The sequence below is a fragment of the Gallus gallus genome, chromosome 17, assembly GCF_016699485.2.
Source record: "Gallus gallus isolate bGalGal1 chromosome 17, bGalGal1.mat.broiler.GRCg7b, whole genome shotgun sequence".
NCBI lineage: Eukaryota > Metazoa > Chordata > Aves > Galliformes > Phasianidae > Gallus > Gallus gallus.
In genome coordinates this window covers 6,431,595-6,454,880 of record NC_052548.1, presented here as the reverse complement: position 1 = coordinate 6,454,880, position 23,286 = coordinate 6,431,595, and the positions used below count along the sequence as shown (strand labels likewise).

The 23,286-nt window shown below is 40.4% G+C and overlaps 1 protein-coding gene across 3 annotated transcripts in view; it reads right to left on the bottom strand.

Moving 5' to 3' along the window:
- Positions 1-23,286, bottom strand: part of GPR107 (G protein-coupled receptor 107) — a 33,642-nt gene that overhangs the window by 8,810 nt on the left and 1,546 nt on the right. For 2 of the 3 annotated variants that reach the window (NM_001030686.2, XM_025156069.3), the window contains exons 2-17: positions 20,551-20,676; positions 20,012-20,062; positions 19,698-19,786; positions 19,382-19,548; positions 18,808-18,842; positions 18,554-18,610; positions 17,934-18,044; positions 16,579-16,712; positions 15,641-15,716; positions 14,581-14,654; positions 13,912-14,029; positions 12,792-12,922; positions 10,933-10,976; positions 4,121-4,170; positions 3,239-3,322; positions 2,326-2,450 (exon numbers count right to left, since the gene is read on the bottom strand). In NM_001030686.2, coding sequence (NP_001025857.2) covers positions 2,326-2,450; positions 3,239-3,322; positions 4,121-4,170; positions 10,933-10,976; positions 12,792-12,922; positions 13,912-14,029; positions 14,581-14,654; positions 15,641-15,716; positions 16,579-16,712; positions 17,934-18,044; positions 18,554-18,610; positions 18,808-18,842; positions 19,382-19,548; positions 19,698-19,786; positions 20,012-20,062; positions 20,551-20,676 — 1,472 coding nt within the window. Of the gene's footprint in view, positions 1-2,325; positions 2,451-3,238; positions 3,323-4,120; positions 4,171-10,932; positions 10,977-12,791; positions 12,923-13,911; positions 14,030-14,580; positions 14,655-15,640; positions 15,717-16,578; positions 16,713-17,933; positions 18,045-18,553; positions 18,611-18,807; positions 18,843-19,381; positions 19,549-19,697; positions 19,787-20,011; positions 20,063-20,550; positions 20,677-21,848; positions 22,049-23,286 lie in introns of all 3 variants that reach the window. The other variant, XM_015279462.4, reaches the window with a different exon arrangement.

Genomic DNA, 23,286 nt, shown 5'->3' with positions numbered 1-23,286 from the left:
AGCCCACATACTGACAGAACAGGCTCGAGAGGCTGCCCAACACAGAATACACAGAAAGGCACTTTGTTGATGATGAATGGCTATTGACCCTACTTGAAAAAGAACAGACTGGTCCTTAGTTCAGGTTTAGTCATCCTCTCTTCTTCACCAGGGCAGCTTCTATTAAGCCTGGTATAATTGAAAGGAAAGCCCTGTAACATTTGTGGATGCTTTCTCCCAAGGTAGAGCATGCCAGTTAGAGGAAAAAAAGAAATCAACTTTGCAATCCTTTGCAAGTCACCTTCACTGCTCTTTATTTATAAAATATTTTCAAATATTACTACAGAGGGAAGATTTGTGCCCCACGTTGTATCTGTCACAGGCACTTAGTCCTCAGATTTTATTTTATTTTAAACCCTGCAGATTGCAACACTGTCCTTTGCAATATTTACAGTTCGTGCTAGGCAGAGCTTTCTATAGTTTGCATTGCACGAAAACCGGCATTAAACTGAAGAACTGCACTTAAAAGCATCTTTCTTCTTGCTGGAAGAAGAGCAAGGCTAAAAATCAGGCACAGTGACCTTTGAGCTCTCCCCTCTGTTGGCTATATGGAGTCTCAAGTAACTAAATGCCTCTGCAGAAAGTATTTAAAAAAAAGATTAAAAAATTAAGTTAGAAAAAACCCACCACCATAAAGCCTGGAAAGAAGACATGGCAGAACACCATGAAGACAAGTCAGTATTTATCACATGAAAGACAAAACACTCATACAGTGGTTACTCAGGATGCAGTCAGGCACTTAGTCACTTGCTCAAATAAAACCTTTACGTTTTTTCCCCATAGAAACAACATTTAATATTTATAAAAGCAAAAATAAGACCAGCAAGATCAAATCAACATGAAATTTAATACACTTGCATTGCAGTGCTTCACCTATTACAGGAGGAGTGTAAACCATGCTTTTCAAACACATGTAAACTTAACCTCCCTGATGCATCCAGGGGGGAAAGCACAAGACACTTAGAGATCATCCTCTGCCAAGTGCCTACATGGAATAAAACTCACAGTGAATCAGATGAGAACAATTCCAGCAAGGCTAAGGGGAACAACCCACAAGGCACAACAGTGGAAACTCCAAACGTAAGAGCACAAAACACCTTACTAGGAAGAGGCTCATAGAGAATTCTACCCTCAAGTAACATCCGTACCCCTACTGCAAGATATAAATCACTCCATTCGTTCACTAAACTTCTTTAGGCTTGTTCCTGGCAGTCCCTCTGAAACTGGGCAACGTCTCCAATGCAGTGAAATCACTGTATGTGCAAGGTTGCTTATTACTAGCACTATAAAAAATACCAAACAAGTAAAAACCATTAAATACACAATGTAAAGTTCGATTTCAGTTTAACAGGCAATCTTGGGGGAGCTCATTTCTGTACAATAGGAAATCCTGCACATCTTTCAGTTCAGATCAAGACTTCCTACTGTCAACGTTTGCTTACCACCACCTGAACTGAAACCATTTAAACACCTTTAAGTGTTAAATAATTTTACAGTCACTGCCAAATAGTTGGATACAGCTTTTAACAAAGACAGATTTTTATGGACCCAACACAAAATAACTAAGCATTTGGCAATAAGATCTGTTACTAGAGACATTTCAGAGAATTAAAAGTCCCTGCATGACAGGAGATCCCACCTCACAAACCTATTCTTGTAGCAATTCCCCAGTAAGCTCCACTTCTTGCTGACCTAATTATGGGGGCAGCAAACACATTCTGACTTCTTTGCCCCTGCAGTAAAAAGAGGCGTGTTGAGAGATTCTACTCAAAATCAGGTAAAGGATACTTGTAAAGCTGAAATGAAACTCTCAAGAACAGACTTGAGTCTGAATGTGAATTGCAATTATGCATGAAATGCATAACTGCTATGAGATTAGGCTGGTTCTGTTCCTATTCAGGCAATGGTGTGGCAATTATAACTCTACTTAATGCTTCCAGTATGCTGTATTTCTTAGAGCAGTTTTTATTACATAAAAAAATGAAAAGTGTTTCTGAATAAGTCCTCAGAAAATCACTGCAATGGAAGTGACAGGGATTATGTTGAGTCCCACTTTGAAGTTTATCCTCACTAACTCAGTCCTACTGCATTTGTGGTGCCTCATGGTTTGTAGCATGGAATGGAACACTGAGGAGCATTGCTAAAAACCCCCATCTCCTCAGCGCCGTGTTACTTAAAACAAGTTTTTGCAGCTCTTTAGATCGAACTTCAAAGCCCAACTGTCCTTACATCATGCTCATTTACATTCAACAGTAAAAGGAGGTGGTAGTAAAAGGAGGGTCTTACACAGCTTCCATCTCCAAATCATCCTCATCATCTTGAGAAAGCTGCAGGTAAGGGTTATCCGATGCTGGACGGAATTTGTACCCAGTGAGGACAAAGAACACCAGCGTGGCCATTTCATTCAGCAGCTGCAAGTAAGACAAGATTGAAATTCAGTCCTGTAATTCTTCACGGTCATAAAACACTTCTCCTCGTTCATAAGGTTCAAGATTGAATGGCCAAGAAGCCTGTGTCATAGCAGAAATAAAAAAGCAATTTCTATCCTGTTATCATTAATCCCAGGCTAAAGGCTGTCAAGCTCTTTGTTCTTTCAAATTTCCCCATCACTTTAAATCCAGTTACAACTCTAGACATCACTCCAGTGATGTTCAGCAAGACTTAAAAGCCAAGGAAAAAAAAAACATAACCTGAAGTTGTTTAGTATCTTCAACAGTTAATATATTCCAAAGACTACCTGCACAGTTACTTGGATTATATGTTAAGAAACCAAGTATTTAAAAGTCACTAGGCAAATAAAGCCTGTAAATGGAAAAGCAAAAGTCTATTTCACTGGCTCCCCAGGGCCTCAATTACACAGGGCAAACCTGAGTAATTTTTTTCTCTTTTCTATGTTCTTGATTAATTTCCTTCAGACATTTTAAAATTGAAAGACTAAAATCAATAAAGCAATTACTTTCAGACATCTCATGTATAATCCAGCAGTCTTACTGGTCAAACAGAACTAAAAAGAAATCCACTCCTGCCACCAGGAGTGATCAGCAATACTAGTGAGGAGAAGTCAGAATGCATCATTGAGCTTTGACATGTCCTACCACAACATGAAGAACACATTAAGGATTTGGTTTGGTGTGGTTATTTTTACTGATTAATAAGAAAAAAATAAAGGGATGATGTATTTTCTGTTATTGACAAATACCTGGTACAGCCATTTCCACTGGAATGGAACAGCAATCTTTATGAGAATTGCAATGATTTGTGTGAAGTAAATGTAACACACAATCTGTGGGAAGGAAACACACAGTCTGTGAGCGAGAACAATAGCATCATCCTGACTGAACCTATTTTTCCAGAGAAATAGCTTAAGCTGTTCCCAGACACCTCATTATGTCAGATTAGCACTATTATGCTCCTTCGATAAACAAGGAAGATATAAGGCTGAGGGCTCTGCAGTTTGTTGAACATCCAAATGACTCAAGCTGCTACTAACATTAAAGGTACATCAGGAAAATGCTTTAAGCATTTGGATTTTGTAGAATTCAAGAATCAGTATTGTAATTTATTACTCTTAACGCTTCTTAGAGTCTGAAATGAGACCACTGGAAATCATTAAGGAGGATATACTCTCTCGGGAGGTAGGCTCAAGGCTCCCACTGACTTAATAAGAAGCTGTATGCATGCATCTCAAGGCACCATTTGCTCCCAAGTTTGGTTTTTACTAAGTTTATTGTACTTTATTCAAGCCCATCGATTCAACTGACAGCTCAAGCTGTCTCCAGAGGAAATTAGTAAGCATTACAGATAGCTGGAACCAATTTAAAAGATAGAAGGATGCAACTACTTGGAAAAGAAGGGAAGTTGCTTTGAGGTCTGTAACCCAGTTGGCCAAGATGCCAAAGCACAGCACTGCCACAGAACTGGCAACATTTCCACCCCATTCATGAGTTATAGCAGCTTCCAACAAGTAATTCAGCAAAAAGCTGGAATGGCTTCCAAATGCTCTGTATGCATAGGTACACAGCTGCTGGATTTGTTTGGTTGGGTTTTGCTTGTATGTTTGTTTGTTTTGTTTTAAACTTACCATAACATAGTAATGCCTGAAAAGCTTCAGCTTTGCTAGGTTAATGGCAGCTGTCAAAAGAACACAAAAATCCATCAAAAAGTTAATTGAGCGTGTTTTTCCTGATGCTTGTCTACAAGGTAGGCAAACGATCAAAATTAGGACTTGGGTACTTCCAGATTTAAAGCTTTATCCCCACACAGCCTGCTGGTTGCTCTAAGGAGTGCTATTCTGTCTTGACTACGTATTGGATAATCCCTAGGCTGAGGTAGACAACCTCTTACAAAGGCAATTCAACAAGATCACTAAGTTTCCCATGTACACACACTAGAGCACAGAGCATTGCTCTAATGCTCACCTGTCTGTAGCCAACTACACGCTGTTGCTTTAGTCCTGCTGCAAGGGCAGCGCCACCTGACACTACCTCAAAGTCACTCAGATCAGCTGAAGGCATGGATCATGTCAGGAAATACTCCACAAAGGATGAATTTTCTAGGAGGCAATCGTGGGTCTGAGAATCACTGCATCTCGTTAAAACACTTCCGTTGCTGCTCAACAGCTAAGCTGTATTCTCTGTCACTCATGGCTCAGTCATAATTTATAAGTGAGATGGGAAGTCACACTAATCACTTCTCATTGCAAATGCATGCGTTTCAATCACAAACCATGTAAGCGAAGGCCCCAGGCTAACCTGCATTTATTGGACAGATTACATCAGCTCTTGAGAACACGGCACATGTTCACGTGAATGAGCAGAGGTCAAGAACAGATGGAACAGCTGTCAGCTCCAGTTTGAGAGTCAGGTTTTATAGGTGCAGCAGGATAACAGATACAGACTTCTGGTGCTTTTGTGACTACAGGAGAGGCAAAGAGCCCAGGATATGCTGACAGCATACAGAGATGCAATTTAGAGCCAATGAAAACATGTTGCTAACTGGAAAATACTGCTATGCACTTCTTTATGGACTGCATATGAAACAACACAGAATAGCATCAACTCTGCAATACAGAACTCCGGACTGCAGAAAGCAGTGCTCAGGCTCCAGACTTACATCTGTAGACGAAGTACAAAGAGCACTTCACTGTGCAATAGATGCACAGACCTGTAACTGCCCCAGAACAGTCTCCTCACAAAAGCACATTTAAATAGCAAAAAGAAGTACAGATTTTCATGGGTATAGTTGTCTACTGGATAGCTTAACGATAAAAGCTTTCCATAACGCACTTGGAGAAAGATTAAAACATGAAAATTTGCAGGACAAACTCATTAAATCATGAAGTAATGCTGTCCTATTTAAAGAACTACATTAAGTGTGACCATGAAGATCCTGTGATTCACCACGTATCGGCTTGTGCAGAAAGATCTATTTTGAACTCAACATATCCATCTTCAAGAACTGCTACCAACTGGTGCAGTGACAGGCCACAAGAATTCCCAGGCTTTGTAGTTACAGGAACACCAACTCAACAGCTGTGATTCAAACTGCCAGTCCATCAGCGCTTTACAGTCAACAACTGAGTGAGCTGGGGAGTCATTTCTGTTCAGGCAGTGCATAGGAGGAAAGGATAGTGGTGCCAAAGATCTGGCTGCCAGCTGAAGTACTGGAAGCACCTCTCTCTCAACAGATAAAACACAGCTCAAGATCTCACCTATGTATCATGATAACCAGCATCATAATAACCAGCGTTACATCTAGGTAACTGGAACAGCTAAGCATGGGGAAAAAAAATGGGCAAGAGAAAGAAAATAGACAAAAAGCACCCAGTAAAAATACTGAAAAGCCACCTGTGGAAGCCAGCTTGCTTGGTTACCAGAGCTAGGCACTCTCCAGAAGTTGTCTCAACTTCAGAAATACTCTTCTCCACTGTCAGACACTAAGAGTCAGTATTAATGCACAGCTATGCCAGTTTATCTCAACAGCTCAAAGTCACAGCACACACTGTTCTGAAGGAAGTCTAAAATCATCACTGCTTGGCATCAGCAGCCTGCAAACAGCTTTTCCACAGGCTGAAGGTGCTCCACGCAGTAACACTTGAGTCTTGCTTTGCTGGACACTTGGAGACTTAGGCTCACCTAGCCTGGCAGTACAGACATCAACATCAACACATGGGAGAGAGGTTAGGCCAGCAGCTGTCACTTACAACTTTAATCACTTGCAGTCCCAACCTGTGAAGCTGTGATAAAGCAGCAGCAATCACAGCATGCAGCAAAGGTTGGGTAAATTTATGTTTCGAGTACGATAACCATTCTTCAAGGAACAGTACTTAACTGCAGAGTAGAGAAAGAATAAAAGAGACTCTCTACCAAAGGTTTTACAAATAAATTCATACTTGTGTTCCACTGCTTTCACAGACTAATTAAGATAAAAGCAATCTTCCAAGAAAGGTTTATAACACCTATACCCTGCTTCTCTCAGTTTCCACTCTCCATCACTATTTACTTTAACAGCTTGTGCCTGCAATAGCCTGATCTGCATTTTCAGATTACTCTCTATGCTAATTTCAAATGCTGAAGCAGCCTGTAAGATGGGGGAAGAAGAAAGTCGGACCTGCACACTAGACAATAGCTTTTTGAAGAGTAATAAGCAACGTTTCAGAATACGTATGTAATAGCAGTAAGAGGACTGCAGATGAGAGCATAGGAAGCTCAAATTCAGACAATATAGAATGCAAGGACAAAATATAAAGCATCTAGAGCAAATACAAAGTACAGATAAGAATATTTCCACAGTACACTGCACACTATAGTAATTCATGTATTTGAGATGCTATGTCATTGCCAAATACTAAATGTAAGTTTTCTATCCCCTCCTGTCCCCCATGAATGAAGTCATGCATGCAGATTTAGACCTCAAAAAGCTACTGCAGGAGTAACTCTGAGAAGTATGGCCTTATAATCTCTATGGCACTCTGCTTAAAAGCATTCCTACAACAGAAGGAAGAGGTCAAGCATACAGATACATTAACTCCCAGTGTCATGCCAGTGAAGGTGGCACAGACTAGTTAATCTTGAATATTCTGAAACACGTTAGCCATTTGGCACAGAAGTTCCCCATCACACTCAGAAGAAATTCCACACTACAGGATAAGCAATGTGTCTGCAACACGTAACTGCTATTTTGACCCTGGAACACAACAGGCCTATTTCATTTCTCAACATTTTTCAGCTCTTCTGTGCTATCCACTGAGGTCTTGAGACTGAAATCACTACACTTTATCTCAGGGTTTTGATATGTCTGTGTACTGCCTGGAGCATGTTTACCCAGGCACTAGGCCCTCCTCTCTAGAGAGCTGCAGAGGTGTTTTTAAACTCAGGTCTCTGGAGTCATTGCCTCCAACATCTGCTGAGCTCAGCTAAGCCAGGGTGTTCTGCACCAGTCAGGATGGGGAGCTTTGTTCGCAGCACTTCCATGGTATAGAAGCAGGATGAAGCTGAATATGGCAAAAGGTTTCCATGTCAGGAAGAACAAGCATGGAAGCATTAATCATTTGCCCACTGCACAGCACACAGGGAATGTTGCCTGGGAGCTATACACTGCAATGTATTTCCTCTAGCACTGCTGCTAACTGTGACATGCTGCAGTGCTTCAGGAAAATAGCTAACTGTTCGTGATCAGACTGCACCAAGCTTCACGTCTCTTAACACACAGAGGTACTGGCAGAACCAAAGCTGCAGTGGTGCTTCCAGCCCTCCGCTCCGCTCTCAAACAATAGGTGTCAGGTAAGAGTGGGTTATGAGACTTGAGAGGCCCAGTGACCTCTTGAGATCTTTGAGTTTTGAACAAAAATAAGGAATCTTCCAACAACAGTCTTTTCTCCTCCTTCTCTAACAAGGCCTCTGAAGGCAGTGATAGTTGAGCAGACTTGCAGCCCAAACAACCCTAGTTCAGTCAGCAAGGCTCATTTCCTCACATCTGCAAGCAAGACATCCACAATGTAGATGCAGAAGTGGACAGACAGCAAGCTCCCTCTGAAAAATGCAGTGACAGACCAGAAGGGCTGCAGCTAGGCACTTGCTTAAGGTGGTGATTTTAAATGAGGAAGAGAAAAACTCCTTAAAAAAGGGGTTGTATTTTTTTAATACCCACCACTGTGCAGCATAAGAAGCCTGGGCACATCAAGTACTTTGCTTCAGAGTTTAAGATCACCTTCAAAGGAAAAAAAAAAAAGCACACCAAGGCAGCTCAGAGCCAGCTGTATGGCTGTGCCATGCCTACTCCTCACCAGCAATCCGTAACATCTGTGCTTGCAAGGTCTTCCTGGATAAGTCATAGCTTTAGACATATTTCTCTAGCTTTCCCACTTCAAAAATTAATTTTTTTAAAACCAAGTTTAAGTGAACATTAGCCAGTGACTTCAAATCACCAGCAGTTTAACAAGCCTTTTATATAACTGCAGATGGGTAAAATAAAACCCTACAGCAGGCACAGCTCTAAGAGACTGAAGACTCATAGTCAGGCCAGCTTTCTACTTTATTTCTATTCTAGTCAGACTGCAGTCACGACTGCACTCGACCCAAGGGAGCACTATCTAATAACAGGTTGTGAAGTAGCTAGAAGCGGACAACAAGACAGACAAACAGTCAGGAACATTAGCAGGAACCTGAGCCATAAAGTCCTGGAGCAGTTAGTTCTAAAGGACACAGGAAGTGAAAACAATTTTCCTTAGGACCTTCTCACCAGCAAAAAGGTCACCAGAAGACCCAGAGACAGGAAAAACAGCTATTGAATTTATAGGATATAATTCCCCAAGACACCCTCTGAGATAATGAAGTCTGTGCAAGAGAAACAGGGAAAACAGCCTTTGAGGTAACGCCAGACAATAAATCTTAGCTAGCAATAGGCAGCCTGACCAGAACTCTGCACAAGATTCAGACAGCTCTTAGCACAGGATAGACAGAGCAGCAGCTAGACTGCATATGAAAGGATTCAGTAGCTTTCACCACTTCAGGAGAAAACTGCCTCCATTTGGTAAATTCAGGGTTAGTGCTGGTGTTACTTTTCTTGAGAAGGCAAGAGACTGAGCAGCACCTCTGCAGAATACTGCCTCCAAGGGAAGCCTGCAGAGTAAAGAGCATGTGGTTCCAGTCAGGATGGTTCATTTATAAGCCCATGAATGATTCTGCCTTACTTACAGTGCAACCAAATCATCTTTACCTTCCTCACCAGGCACACTAGCAGCATGACACCATCAGGTAACGCTCCCCATGGGCTTCTGTCAACCACCTCTAAATATTTAACATCTGATGAGAGCTTCATTCCCGTGGGGGTGCTGGGTACAATCTGGCACAAGCCTATGCAATGTTTTCCCTGATATATACATACATATATATATATATTTTTTAACTCTTCCCTTATAATAAGGCTCACCACTTCCTTATGCTGTGCAATCTCAACACACAATTACTGAATCTGCAGAATCCCTGCAATGAAATGTGGTTACAGAAGCAGGTGGCTCACACACAGCATTCATTGTGAAGAACACTGCTGCATGTGCATATCAGTGACACAAGACAGAGGTCTAAGGGACAGTCTGAGGGGGAACTGCGTGCATCACTGACTAGCTGTAAGATGTAGGCACTTCTCAGATCACTATACTCTTACTTCCATTATACACTACAACAAATCTTTCAGAATAAAAAGCCAGCAACAATGTTATTACTCAGATCAGGGTTCCACCCATCACTATGATGGACAGACAGGTCAAAAGTCTTTATGTTGAACGTCTTTGATGTTCACCACCCTACTTTCATCCTTCATTCAGTGTTTTAAGGTTAATCAACCCAACTCCATAGCACCATCTTGTGATATGAACCACCAAGTGCAAGGTAAGCACAGGCTTAATCACCTTTGGGTAGATGTAAAGGTCTTCCATCTCAGTTCTACGCAAAAGCCCTGGAGTTCTCAGCACTGGAGCAGCTGCTGACTCCACTGTGTGCCGGAGCTCTGCCTTCATTACAGGAACACTGATCCATGCCAGCTATGAACCAGGCCTTACTTACAAAATACTTACAAAAAGTCCTCAAATGACTAAGTCACTGCTTCAAAGATGGTCTAAACCAAAGCAGACTTGTAAACACAGAAAGATTCCAGAAGACATATACTCAGTCAGCATCCAATGACAGAATACTGAAGCGGCTGCCTGCTTCCAAGGAAGCAAGTGCTATGTTCCATGGCTTCAATCTGCAGCCAACTGAGGAACTTATTTGGAAGAAGAGAGAGGACAAAGCAGGAAAAGCAAAGATTGCAAAAGCCATATTTGGGTTGACTTTCCATCCATCATCTCACTTTCACTGCTACAATAAACATAACTTGACTTTACACAAGCAACCCTTGGAACTGCTGTACAAACACGGACAAGATGAGAACTGTGTTACACCCAATGCCAGCTTATATTTTGTTTCCTACTAAGGTTTATTTCCCTCTGTCCAGGTAGGAACAGATTTCTGATGATATTTAAGTTAGGCTATCAGTCAAAATATACACCAATTCTAGAATACACTTCTAGACTGCTTCTGAACTTGAGTCTAAGAACAAGGTAAAGCTGTCAGATGATTCCCTCCAGATACAGTGTCTAACCTGAGCATTTGGGGCTGTGCAGGTACCAGCAAATGAATTTCATACATGAATTGTTGAAGCAATGCATGAAAAAGGGCATTACCCAGAAGTTATTCCTAAAAGACCACAAGGGAAAAGTAGCAATGCAACAATAACAGTGTAGGCTTACAGCTCTAGTTTACATATTTAAAAAAAAAAAATCAGCATCATGTTTGAAATTCTGGCAAGATCTTCTGGTATGCAGCACAGAACAGTAAGAAAATTACTGCTACTTGCCTTTTCCATCTGTTGCTGAAGCCTCCTGTAAATGTCTTATTGACCTGAAAAATTAAGAAGTAGAATAAGCTCTTTTCACTGCAGCCCTCCAGAGCTCTAACAGTTCTATTAGCTCTTTATGGCTGGGCTATGCTCATAATTAACTGTGCCTTAGCATGCGTAGCACTGCATATAGTTCATCCCCATCCCAAGCAGTTAGTTAAAATATCTGCACCTCCTTATGATTAAGAAATCTAAACTGCTAGAGCCTACTTCAGCCTACAGAAAGCTGGGACAGAGCAGAGTGAGAAACTGGGGCATTTCCCAGCATAATGCTTACCACACGTACAAGTAAGCCCAGCTACTATTCAGAGTACTGCCAAGCATTTGGCACCTCGCTGCTCTTTTAAGCTCTTTTCATTTAAATAGTTGATTACAGCTTACATGGCTACACAGGCTACTTATGTAACAGAAGCTACCCTGCAGGAATGGAAATTCAATGGCCAAGGCTTAGTCACCTCACTCACATGACTCATCCCACCAGAGGCAGTGAGACTGCACAGATGAAAAAGGGGCAGGATTATGCCCTAGGTTTCACTGCCAGTTTATGTTGGTACCATGACAATGGAGGAACACTGGCTGTACCCTATATAAACAGTTACAGGACAGTCCATTCGAACACTTTCCATAACAAAACCGCATCTGAAGAACAAATGCAAGTTTTGTACTAGCATGTCACTATGCAGAATGTACATATTCTGGCATTATATAGCAAGAGCTGTGACTGAAAAAGTTTCCTTTATCATAGGGAATCAGAATCTCTGTAATAAAAGATCGTATTCCTGTAGTTTTATTTACCACACCCAAATGCTGTCATCCTCAGAAGAGCTGCAGCATTTTGACTGGAGTGGGGGAGTGTCAAGTGGGTTGTGCAAATTTCTTGGAAGACATTTACTTGCATTGGCACGAGGCTACTAAGACTGCTGGGTTTGGTTTTTACACAGAGAACTGGGAAGGTAAGTGCAGCTGAAACACACCCTAGCAAGCCACCATGGAGCTCACTTGCATCTACAAAGTAACACACACATTACAAAATAGTTCTCCAAAACACTCAAGAGCTGCACACTATTGAGTGAAGACACATTTACTAGACAGACACACTCCTTCTGCACTTCAGGAAAAACATGCTTGAGGTACTTGAAAAAAATTAGAATATTCTGTGTTTAAAACTGAGAAGGCAGAAGCTCCTTCAAATCCTCCCTTAGATGCAGCTGTTTTTTCAATTAAGACTAAAATGAATTTAGAATATAAATGTTCTGCCTAACTGGCAAGCAGCAACAATAGCATTTATCTGAATTATCTGTGTTTTCGTTGAGTTTTATATAACCAACATTTTTCATTGCCAAGTAGAGTGGAAGGAAGAGCAGGGAAATGCTCCCTGTGGGATTATTTCTTCTAAACAGTCCAGTAAATATGCAGCACTACTCTGGCTGAAAGAAGCTCTGATCTCAGACAACACCACTGTTTTAGAATTTAGCAGCCTACTTTCCAATCCCAGTCACTAACAAAACCCCATCTTTCAATGTAAGCAAATCAGCACTTATGAAAGATTTCAAGTTTCAAAGGCACCTGTAGTCTGCTTGCACTGTCCTGGCCATGCCTTTTAAAGGCCCCCCACTTGAACATTTCCAAAGCAAGCATCTTCAACAACATTGAACTGAAGTGCTAAGACTGAAACAGTTTAAGAAATTGACAGAAGACTTGACTTAAAGGACAGACATTTACTTCTCTGCTTCGGCAGCCTCTTAACCTCTAACATCCATACCCATTAGTTGAGAAATGGCATCAGTACTCAGAAACGATCACACACAGCAACTCACCATACCACTGGAAATAAGATGGCACCACAACACAGCAAGTCTACCAGGAAAAGGATTTCTTTCCATAGTCCGTATTCAGTTGTTCCCTCTTCTGTTGACTCTATAATAATGTATGCCACATTTGCTAGCACCTACAGGATGAAAGGTGGGTAAAGGATTCAGAAGCTTTCCAAGGATAGATTAGATGTGGGCTGCAAATTCAGCAAAAGCTATCCCACAGTTGCAGGAGCCTGTTCAGTAACTTCAATTCTTCTCCTATAGATCTATGTCAAAAAATCACACATTCAAAAGACCTTCACACCTGTGACAGAAATATAATTGATTGCAATGTATTTCTGCTGACATTCAGAACGTAGCCATTTTTGTTGCATACTATGCTGAATCTATGGTTTCAGTAAAGGCAATAGAATAAAAAAAATCTATTGCAAATACAGAACAGCACTCTGCACACAGACAGCAAACAGTCAAACCACATGATTGGAAATCTAGCCAATAATTCATACTGGTCATTCACAACATTTTGTGCTCCATACCCAAGTTCTAAAAGCACCTCAGACAGTAAGCACATACTTGTGATTTTGCAGCTGGGCAACAGATCCAATCCCCAAAAGCTGAAAGGCTGATCCATCTACAACTGCAAATAGAAATGCTACCTTCCTATTTACTTCAGGAGACAACCACCAATTGCTTTGAACATACTGGAGAGAGAGAGAGATCAGACCCAAGGGACCTCACAAATTCCAGCACTCCCCTTTCCTTAAGCCCATTTCAGCAAACATCTCAGAAGTGATAACTTTCATGTAATTTCTCTGTTTAGTAATTTAATATTGCTTTGCAGCCCAAGTTTTGTCCCAGTATGACTAAACTTACATTTCAGCTACTTGTTTGCTTGCTGATATTATTTGATAACCATTATCTAATACTTGATATAAAGAGAAAACTTGATATAAAGGGAAAATTACATAACTTCTGGCCCTTCAACAGCTTCAAAAAATTGTAACTCAGCTCACAGGCTTATACAAGCAGTAATTTATATTCTGTGTAGGATTCACAGCCTGTTACAGTTTCCACAAGCTGCTCTCCCACAATACACTAAGTATCGACACAGCTCAGTCCTCACCTGAAGTGGGATGACAATCATGAAAATTTTTTTGTCTTTATCTGAAAGGATGTGTTTAATGAAAGCCCAGCCTGTTCCAATGAGGGCAATAGTGATGAACAGAAGAGCACCCTTAAATCTGAAAGAGAAGCAGATAATGCAAGGAGATATTTTATACTTCCTCTTCAGCCCAGGTCATCTCTTATACAGTCAGTAAAGCCGCAAACCCAAATAGCTAGCCTTGCTATTCATAACTCTAGCAAATGCTTATCCTGCATCAGCAAACAGATGCCTTGCTTACAACCATGCATTACACAGCAACATTACCCTTCATTCACAACCACCAATATATGCAGTCTTTTCCTGGGGGAATCATCCATTTACCATCATGAACAGGAGAAAACACTGGCAGCTGCACTCTCTTACTATTCACACCAAAAGCAAATTAGATACTTGAATATTAACATGAACAAAGAAGAGCAAAGCATTTCTTCTTTTACTCCTCCGCCCACATAAGTACCAATTCTCTGCAGCTGTCCTCTGCAAGCAGAGCTTTCCCCTTTACACTGGGCTCACTGCTCTCTTGTCACTCAGAGCTCAGCATCAAGAATTAGCAACTCCCAGTTTTCCTGGGAGGGAAGGGGAATTCAGTTTCACCATTTAATTTACCAAATCATCTGATAGACTTACAGGTGAGTGATGTAATAGACAACAGCCCAGCCTTCAATAGGAAATCCCTGAGAAGAAATGTAGTGGTAGTCGATCTGGAAGAAGAGAACATAATATGCTACTTTTTAAGACTTTCATCAGCACCCCATCCATAGCCATAAAATTGGTCTGCTTTGACAGCCATCTCAAGTTTCATTTTCAGCGTGTACAAACTCTAATTTAGATAAAGCTTGCTCCCAACATTCTAGTATTGTTTAGTGTCATCAAGGTCATCCCCATTCACTCCGTTTCCTAAGCATTAGTGAATATACTTTACACAACCTACATTGTTGCTACACAGCTTCCATGCATAACTACAGCTAAACAACTGCATTTTTATCTTCATGCATTCATTGTTCACGTTCAGTTGCACTGACACACTTTTTAGTTTTACTTTCATTTGAAATCAGATTCAAACCTGCTGACTCCAGGTTTTTGTAGGTGTTATCCTAGCATGAACTTGATGGAGAAGATCAAAACTGGCACAAACAGGAGGATTAAATGCTTGTCACTACCTCCATTAATGATATATTTCAGTGGAAATGCAAAGTCAAGACAATACAATAGAGACTTCATGTAATGAATGTGTTAAAGCTTATAATATTGTGTTTGCTACGGTACAGCTCACTGTGCCAGCTAAAGAAGCACCTCTCAATTCTACAAACAAGATCCCCATTCATTAACATTTATTGTAAGCCACGTAGCTGGAGCAGTACCATTGCTCAAGCTTCCAGGCCAGCCTCAGATGGCTGAAACATCAGAATTCATGGAACTCATTCAAGCCTTGCATATATGCTTGCTGCTTCCCCACATCAGGCCATGATCCCAATTGTATTTAAAGTCACAATTTGCTGATGAAAATTGAATCTCTTCCATCACACAGCTGCAGCTCAGTACCAACATTTCAATTTGAAAGACACTCCTCTCCCCCTTCCCTCCTACTCTTCTGCCCCCTCAATACAAATTCCTCTAACAGCACACCCTGGATCTCATATCTCTAATTCCCAGCTGAACAGCTTAAGGCAGAGAAGTTTATACGTACCGCATGGAAGACTAAGGACAGCGATTTTGTGAAAGGGAGGGCTGCCATTAGCCAGTGAATCTTAAAGACGTCATTTCTGAGAAGAAAAATGTATCAGTTAAAAGCCAGCAGTAAATTTTAGTTTCTGCAAGGATATTTCTTCATCAGCTATAAATGTCAAACATTACCTCCCAGATAGAGCTGACTATTAGCATGAAGCGATTCTCTTCAATGCTGCAGTTGAAACTTTTGCAGCATCCTGAACAATATTTTAACTACATTCTGCTACTATCCTTGGGTTGGAAGATAGCATTTCACGGGAACATCTCGTACATACAGATTATAATGAACAGAAAATTACTAACCATTACTCAAATAGCTATCACCCAGCCCAACCCCAAGTCACTATATCCCACCACCAGATGAACTGCACTAAATAATGAGACCACCAAAAGAACTTCAAATTACCAAACAATCAGATCACCACATGAACTTCAAACTAAGTACAAGGGTTCAAGCTGCTCCTGGCTTCTGATGCCATGTTAGCTACTTAGAAGCATGCCTTCTAATTAGTAATTTCTACTGCTTTTGACTATAATCAATATTATTGGCTGCCATTCCCCATATGACTAAAATTGAACCATTTTTTCTTTTATTTACTTTCAAACAGCATTCTCCTTTTTTCAAATACAGGAACTTCCTGTTTAATTTCTGCCACGACCTATCTATAGTACATACACCACACACAATCTCTTAATTAATCACTTTACAACAACGGTCTGCAACAATGGCACTGATGAAAGTATCTCGTTTTAAACTAGAAGATATTCATTAAGCATATAATATTGTGCCAGAGTTCAAGTTTTAAGTGATTAAATCTGAATTGGGCATAATAAGTGGAAAAAAACACATCAAACAAGCTAAGCCCATACTTGTCACTGAAACACCTTTTTTCTTACCGGCGTTTACGAAGTATGTGGATCCACACAGTCCCAGACAGGAAAAAGAAGAGTGCCATGGAAATGTAAAGTTTTGGCAGTGGGATCTCACCTGCTGAGAGGTAGCTTTCAGGGTTCTTCTCCGTAATTTCTATCTGAATATTAATGGTATGTTATGCAGACAGTTAAAAAAACATTTTGCTAAAGCACTCATGCAAATACTCTTTCATTTACAATTAGTCTTTCTGGAGAGAGAATGTTATAAGACTCAAATAAAAAAAAACTCAACGGCTACTCCAGAAGTGATGCCTCCTATTTTATTGTGTTGGTCCACGACATCAAAGGTGAATGCTGATCATATGGCAGTAGGGATGAACCTTCCCACCAGTATTCCATTATATTTTGTTGCCATGTGACAGATGGCAGCAGAGGGGGCAGACTGACAAATGGTGTCTGACACAAAAGTGCACATGAAGCAAAGGGGTGCCACTGAATTCCCTGATATGGAAAATATTGCACCTACTGATGTTCATCAATACTTGCTGAACATTTATGGATACCAAACAGTGGATATTAGCACAGTGAGGCGGTGGGTGCTAGCAAAAATGCAGAGCTAATGGTGGTGACTATATTGAAAAATAGTGTTTTGTAGCTAAGAAATTGCTTTATTAAACAGTGTTACTGTGCTCCTTGTACCTGCTGCCATTTCCATGGAAACGAATAGGAGGCATCACTTTCAGAGTGACCTATGTAGAAACAGCTCATCATCCTCAAGAGTTTCAAAACATTTTCAGAACAACATCCACAGCCTGAGCTGTTCTATTACACTCTGGCTCAACACAGCACAGAACTGAACCCCCAGATGTTAAAAGAGATAGGATATGTGCTATAAAATTATATGAATTATATGATTATATGAATACTCCCTTAGGAATACTCACTGAGCAGTGTAAAAATGCATCCTGATTCAGGATAAAAAAAGCAAAAAAAAGCCCTGCAAATTCATAAATACCAACTATTTAAATTGCAACAACTCTTAATATCTGTAATTGTGTAAAGAGAAGATTTCTGACAGCAGCCAGACATGAGTTGTTTTAGCTCTCACTTCGTTATAGTACCAGTCACAACTGTGTACACTGAAGCCCACATGTAGCCTTCATATTTCCAAACATTTCTCTAGAAGTTGTATTTTAATTCTTACTGTAGTTGCTGCCTTCAGAAGTGCCACTACAGAGATTAAATGCACAGCTCTGAATCACTTCCCACCCCATATATACACTCATATACCACATGTTCTTGGTATACAAGCTACAAGTGGAAGTTATATATTTTAGATAAAGTGAATGAGTTATTTACACTTAAGAAGCTATACTCACATCAAGACTAAATAGCTGCTGATCACGAGTTTTCCCTTCACTGCCAATACACTTATGGAAATACAGGCTGTAGAGACCCTCTTGGTCATCAGAACTGATGTTAAAGAAAAACTGAAAATAAAGAACAGGTAAGTCAACATCATTCTCATTTAACAGCCAGGCTGCACTGTAAAGAAGCTATCCCTACTGGAGCTAGAAAAATCAGGTCAGCTCATTCCTTTCAGCAAATACACTGTTTTGAGGATACCTGCACATGTGCAAATCTCAACAATATTCCAGATAGAGAAACACTATGGTTGTGCACTCTAGAAACCCAAGGCAACACTCAAGAAACCTTCAGGCATCAGTGTTAAAGCTACTTCACCGCAGAGAAAAAGATAACAGCAAGTGTCCTCTATCTAATGTGATGAACCACAGAATTTTGATCATACTTACCCAAATGCAAAAGCAGCTGCTCTGCTCCTATCCCAACCACACACATTTTCATAGCTATATAAATCTGTTCTAGATCACATGACAATTTCAAACATTTTATAGGAACCAACAAACACGTGAATCAGTGTGCTGAAACAAAGGAACTGACTGAACATGTTAGCACTAGACAATGGCAGAAGTCCTACCTGGAATGAGATAGTTCCTCTGTCATTGTGAACAGGATGCTTTTGTTCTACTATGCTCTGGGAAAAAGAAAATAAACACAGATTTCGAAGCAGGTACCTACTACATCTGGCTACATCATCCAAACAATCAGAACTGCATTTTGTAGGTTTACAGGGAGGCTAAGAGCAATGAAACACTTCTCTCAACTTTCTGGCCATGCCTATATTGGAGTGCTCCCCCACACTCTGAATGAGATCAGCAGAAAGTTTCTTACCTGAGAGGATGTTGTACTTCGTTTGGACTTCGTATCTAGAGATAGAAATATTTATGGTATATTTAGACTGTTTGCACATCAACATCCTCATAGACTACCACCTTTTACACTTTACCAATACCTTACTCAAATATTCTTATACTAATCCATGTGGCAGTTTCCAAGCTGATCATTAACAGAGATTTCTCCCCAGCCCCTTCCTACTATCCCAGGACTCTTCCCTCCACATCCATTCATCCTGAATGCATCATCAAATGCTAAGACAGTAAAAGTTCAAAACTTAAATTTTGTTTTTGGCTTCTGCATGTCAGCACACTGCCAACACTCATGCTACACTACTGCAAGAAATAGCAAAGCTAGATCTGTCGATGAATGGTCTTCAGTGTAATCCAGTCTCATACCCTGACTTGTTCAAACAACTGAGCAAAATAAAGATAGCATGCTCCATTTTTACAAGGCTGTGTGAATTCTAGCCTAAGGGGACCCCTGGAATGTGACCACAACACACTGTTGGATGCACACTGACCAGAAATCAGCAGTGAAAGCACATACAGTCAAGTTTAGCAAGACTTACCTTTGCCAGCTGTATTTTTGTTAGTCTCCGTTGGACTTTTAACAGAATCACTTTTATCTTCAGAAGATTTTGGTGGCTTGGTAATCAAGGCAGTGGCATTTTCGTCAGACACAAATGAAATTTTAGGCAGCAGGTGAGAAGCTTCTGCAGAGAACTGTACCTTCACACTGAGGAAACAAATTTTATTTTTTTAATACAAAATTAAGCCAACCAATTTTCCTAAAGAGACTGTCATAATCTACATCTGATCATAGAGGAAAAATCAACCTATCAAAATATGCCAATAAGCATAAAAAAAAGTATTCTATTTACTCACACATCATTTTTGAAGTCCAGAAGTAAGATTACAACAGAAACACCTTGCTCAGGTTTCTTATTCAAAATACAGTAATCCACTTCTTCATCCTGCCAATGAAAGCAAAACATCTTCAAAGTACCTTCCTGTTAACAAGAAATGGGCATGTTCTCCCTCAGGTGGAGGTAACTATTTTTAGTCCAGTAAGATGCAAAATTGGATTATCTGTAATAACCTGCCCATATCTAATGGTTCTTTCTTCCTTCCATCTTCTCATGGAAGTAGACAGACTATGATACGTCCCTAGCATAGAAAAGAAAATTCACATCTCTTACCAGATAAGTGGAGAACCCATCATTCCTTGTTCGATCCAGACTGAACCCCACCTATGTGACAATTAAGAAGAATCTGTCAAATTAAAACAGCTCAGCCACCCCAGGATGAGAAGCCAAGTCACCATGAAATGAGTCAAGAATGGCATTTCTTAAATAAACTGTGCTATGTTTAAGGCAGTATCCAGACTTTCTTTTGGTATTACCTAGTGATACAGCAAATCATTCAAATATAATTTATGTAGGATCTTTGTAGGCCTCCTCCAACTCAACTGTTCTGTTTTACAAATAAAATAGATATATGCAGACACACAAGTTCACCAGAGGATCCGATAAGTTAAAATTAGTTCTTAAAGCAGAATGGATAGCACTTGAGGATAAGTCTTGTAGGACATGCATCCTCCCAAGTTGCTCACAATGTGGTAGGATGCAATCAGCACTACTCGTTACAATATGACACTTCAAACAGGTTAAAAAAATCCACTGCAAGGGTAATCTCCCAGGAAGCTTAATGCAGTGTGACTGGATGCAAAGTAACTTACTGATGAGCTGCTCTTGTCATCAGCATTCACAGGTGGCTTCAATGAAAGGTTGCTCACATTGACTTTCATGAAACCATTCTTGAAGAAGCCAAATGTATTCAGGTGCACTTTCTGCCTCACATCATCCTATGAGAAAGAAGAGAGTTTACAAATCTCGTACAGTGTCACTGTTTTGGCTGAGTTAAACACACAGCCACCTGCAGGAGCAATAGAAGAGGAAGTAGGGTGACCAAGGTTGACACTCCAGTGTTCATGCAGAACATCAATCCGATCATACCAAGAGCAAATTTCTGTAAGATACCTTCAGATATAGCCAATTATTTCATTGGAATCAATCAACTCTTCCAAGAACCTCAACATGAGCTTCAAACAAATGTGTCAGTGCTTATCACTTGACTATACTCCTGAGAAAGATGCAAGAAAAATAGCCTGGAGGAAATTAAATTTCTGGGACTGCTGATAAAATTGCTATTAAAAAAAAATCAAGAAAAATACTGTTTGAATCCTAGCCCCTACCACTGCAAGAGACTGAAGAGGAATTAGCTAGTTGTAGTGCTCTTACCTAAGGCACAAGGCCTGAAGACTTAAACAATGATTAATGCCAAATAGGAATAGTGAGCTCAAACAGAATCACTTGGGTTGGCTTTCCTACCTGGAATTCCAGTCCTCTCTTTTGCCCCTCATCTTAGTTGCAGAATAATTCATCTCCTCTCAGACTGGCAAAGAAACTGCATGAATGGATGCCTTCTCATACCTGGCTCAGTTGAAAACAGTTCAAATACACTTGGCTTTTTTTATTGCCCTCCCCATAAGGAGATCATGAAGGATCACACATGAAAAGCAGTAAAAATTAATACTGACATCATATCAGACAAGGAAAGGTCGTATCCCTAATACTTTGCAATCAACAATCACAGAGTAGGTATGGAATCAGACCTTCAAATCCTACAGAGTGTTTAACTGGGAGGAAAATCAGAACAACTAACATTAAGAAGCAAATTTGAAGTGTAGTTGTCTCTCCCCTTTGACACCAAACACTATTTGCTATCTCTGCATAGAACTTCCCTTACACAAATATCACTCAGCGTAACAGCAGGACACAAATCCTTACACATCACAGCTAGGTTACAGGTTGGCTAAGAGATCACTCTAATAGAATCAGGTTAACCTGGCAAATAACCAGATGGTTCCCCTAGCACTGGGAAGAGGAAATAAAGTCAGCAACACATGGCTTGCAGCAGATGCCATGTTTAACAGAGCACTATAGCTGTGCTATCTCCACGCTGTAGGTCACTTACATGCTTGAGGCAGTGGTCCATCTGGTTAATTTCACAGAGCTTTCAATGTAATTTCTCAGCCAGCAGGTTAACACTAGCTTTTTTAGCTGTACACCTGGTATGGTATTAACCGCTTCTGGAGGGATAATCATATGTGTGGGTGTCAGGGGCAGGGCAAGGAGGGAAACGGAGCATCACCCAGCCACAAGGCTTTCTGCATGCTGTAAATACAATGAGAAACAGCTGCTTACTTCAAAATTCTTGCAAGCAGTTCAATTTAAGTTCATTTGTTCCAGTGGTTCACCAATATGCTGCCCATCACATCAACAAAGAATAATTAACACATAACATGCACTTTCCTCTCTGGTTTTATAGCAGCTTTGAGTGCTTAGAGTTTACAGATTTAGTTCACAAATCCTTCAGCTTTACACGATCCTGAAGAAGCAACTGCACATCCTCCAAGAGCATCCCTTGCTCCATATATTGGCAGCTTAAAGTTGCAGGCTTACCAATAGCTGTCTCACCTTTCACAAGAGGTTTAACCATTTAAAAATATGGCTTTCGTTTATAATCTCTCAACTTCTGACTTCAGAAACCTAAGATTGTGTCTTTATAACAAAGAGGTGAACCAGTACGAAGGAATACTTCAGTGTGCAAATATCCTGCACTTTTTGAACATGACTAAAAGAAGCGTTATCCAAGATTCTGTAGCTCAGAATCCACAAATTATTCTTATTTAACATTTTACTCAAAATGTAATTGGGATGATGCTATTAGCACAGAGAAAATTTTAATTGAGGGTGTTGACCCTTATATGGAATGAACTGCATTATCTGTGTAAGCCTAGTAATAACCAAGTTGTTTTAGAAGGGCTTTTCAACTTGTGCAATTGAAACCCAAGACTTAACAAGATAAAAAGGCCACAAGGATTCATGAACAGAAACAACCACTGGAAATTACGATCTCCCACACAGAAGTTTAACACGAAGTTGAAATTCAGACAATATCATTACATAGGAGGGAGTTTTCCTTCCCTTTTGGAAACCATTGCATGGCAAAGATAACTCTCACTTTAATCAGAAAGCAACGCCACAGACGGCTACACAGCCTTGTCGGTTGGATGGCTCCTCTTGTTAACTCTCTAGAAACTTCTTAATTTCAGCAGCCGACTAGCATTAGACTAGCATTAAACTGCATGCCTGACATAGGCCTCAGCTACACAACTTCCCCATTCTCTGCAGCAGTTTGCCACTGCATTGCGCAAAGCATGAGGCTTCCGTAACACAGCTTCCAGCTGCTGAGACTGGGATAAAACAAAACAAAACACACCTACCAAAAACAACCCTAGCACACACCATAGTTTTGGTAACCAGAAACGTTACCTCCTCATTACGGAAACCTCTAAGAATTGTTTCCATGCATTTTATAAAACTTTTTAAAGTGTTTTCTGTTTTGTTTT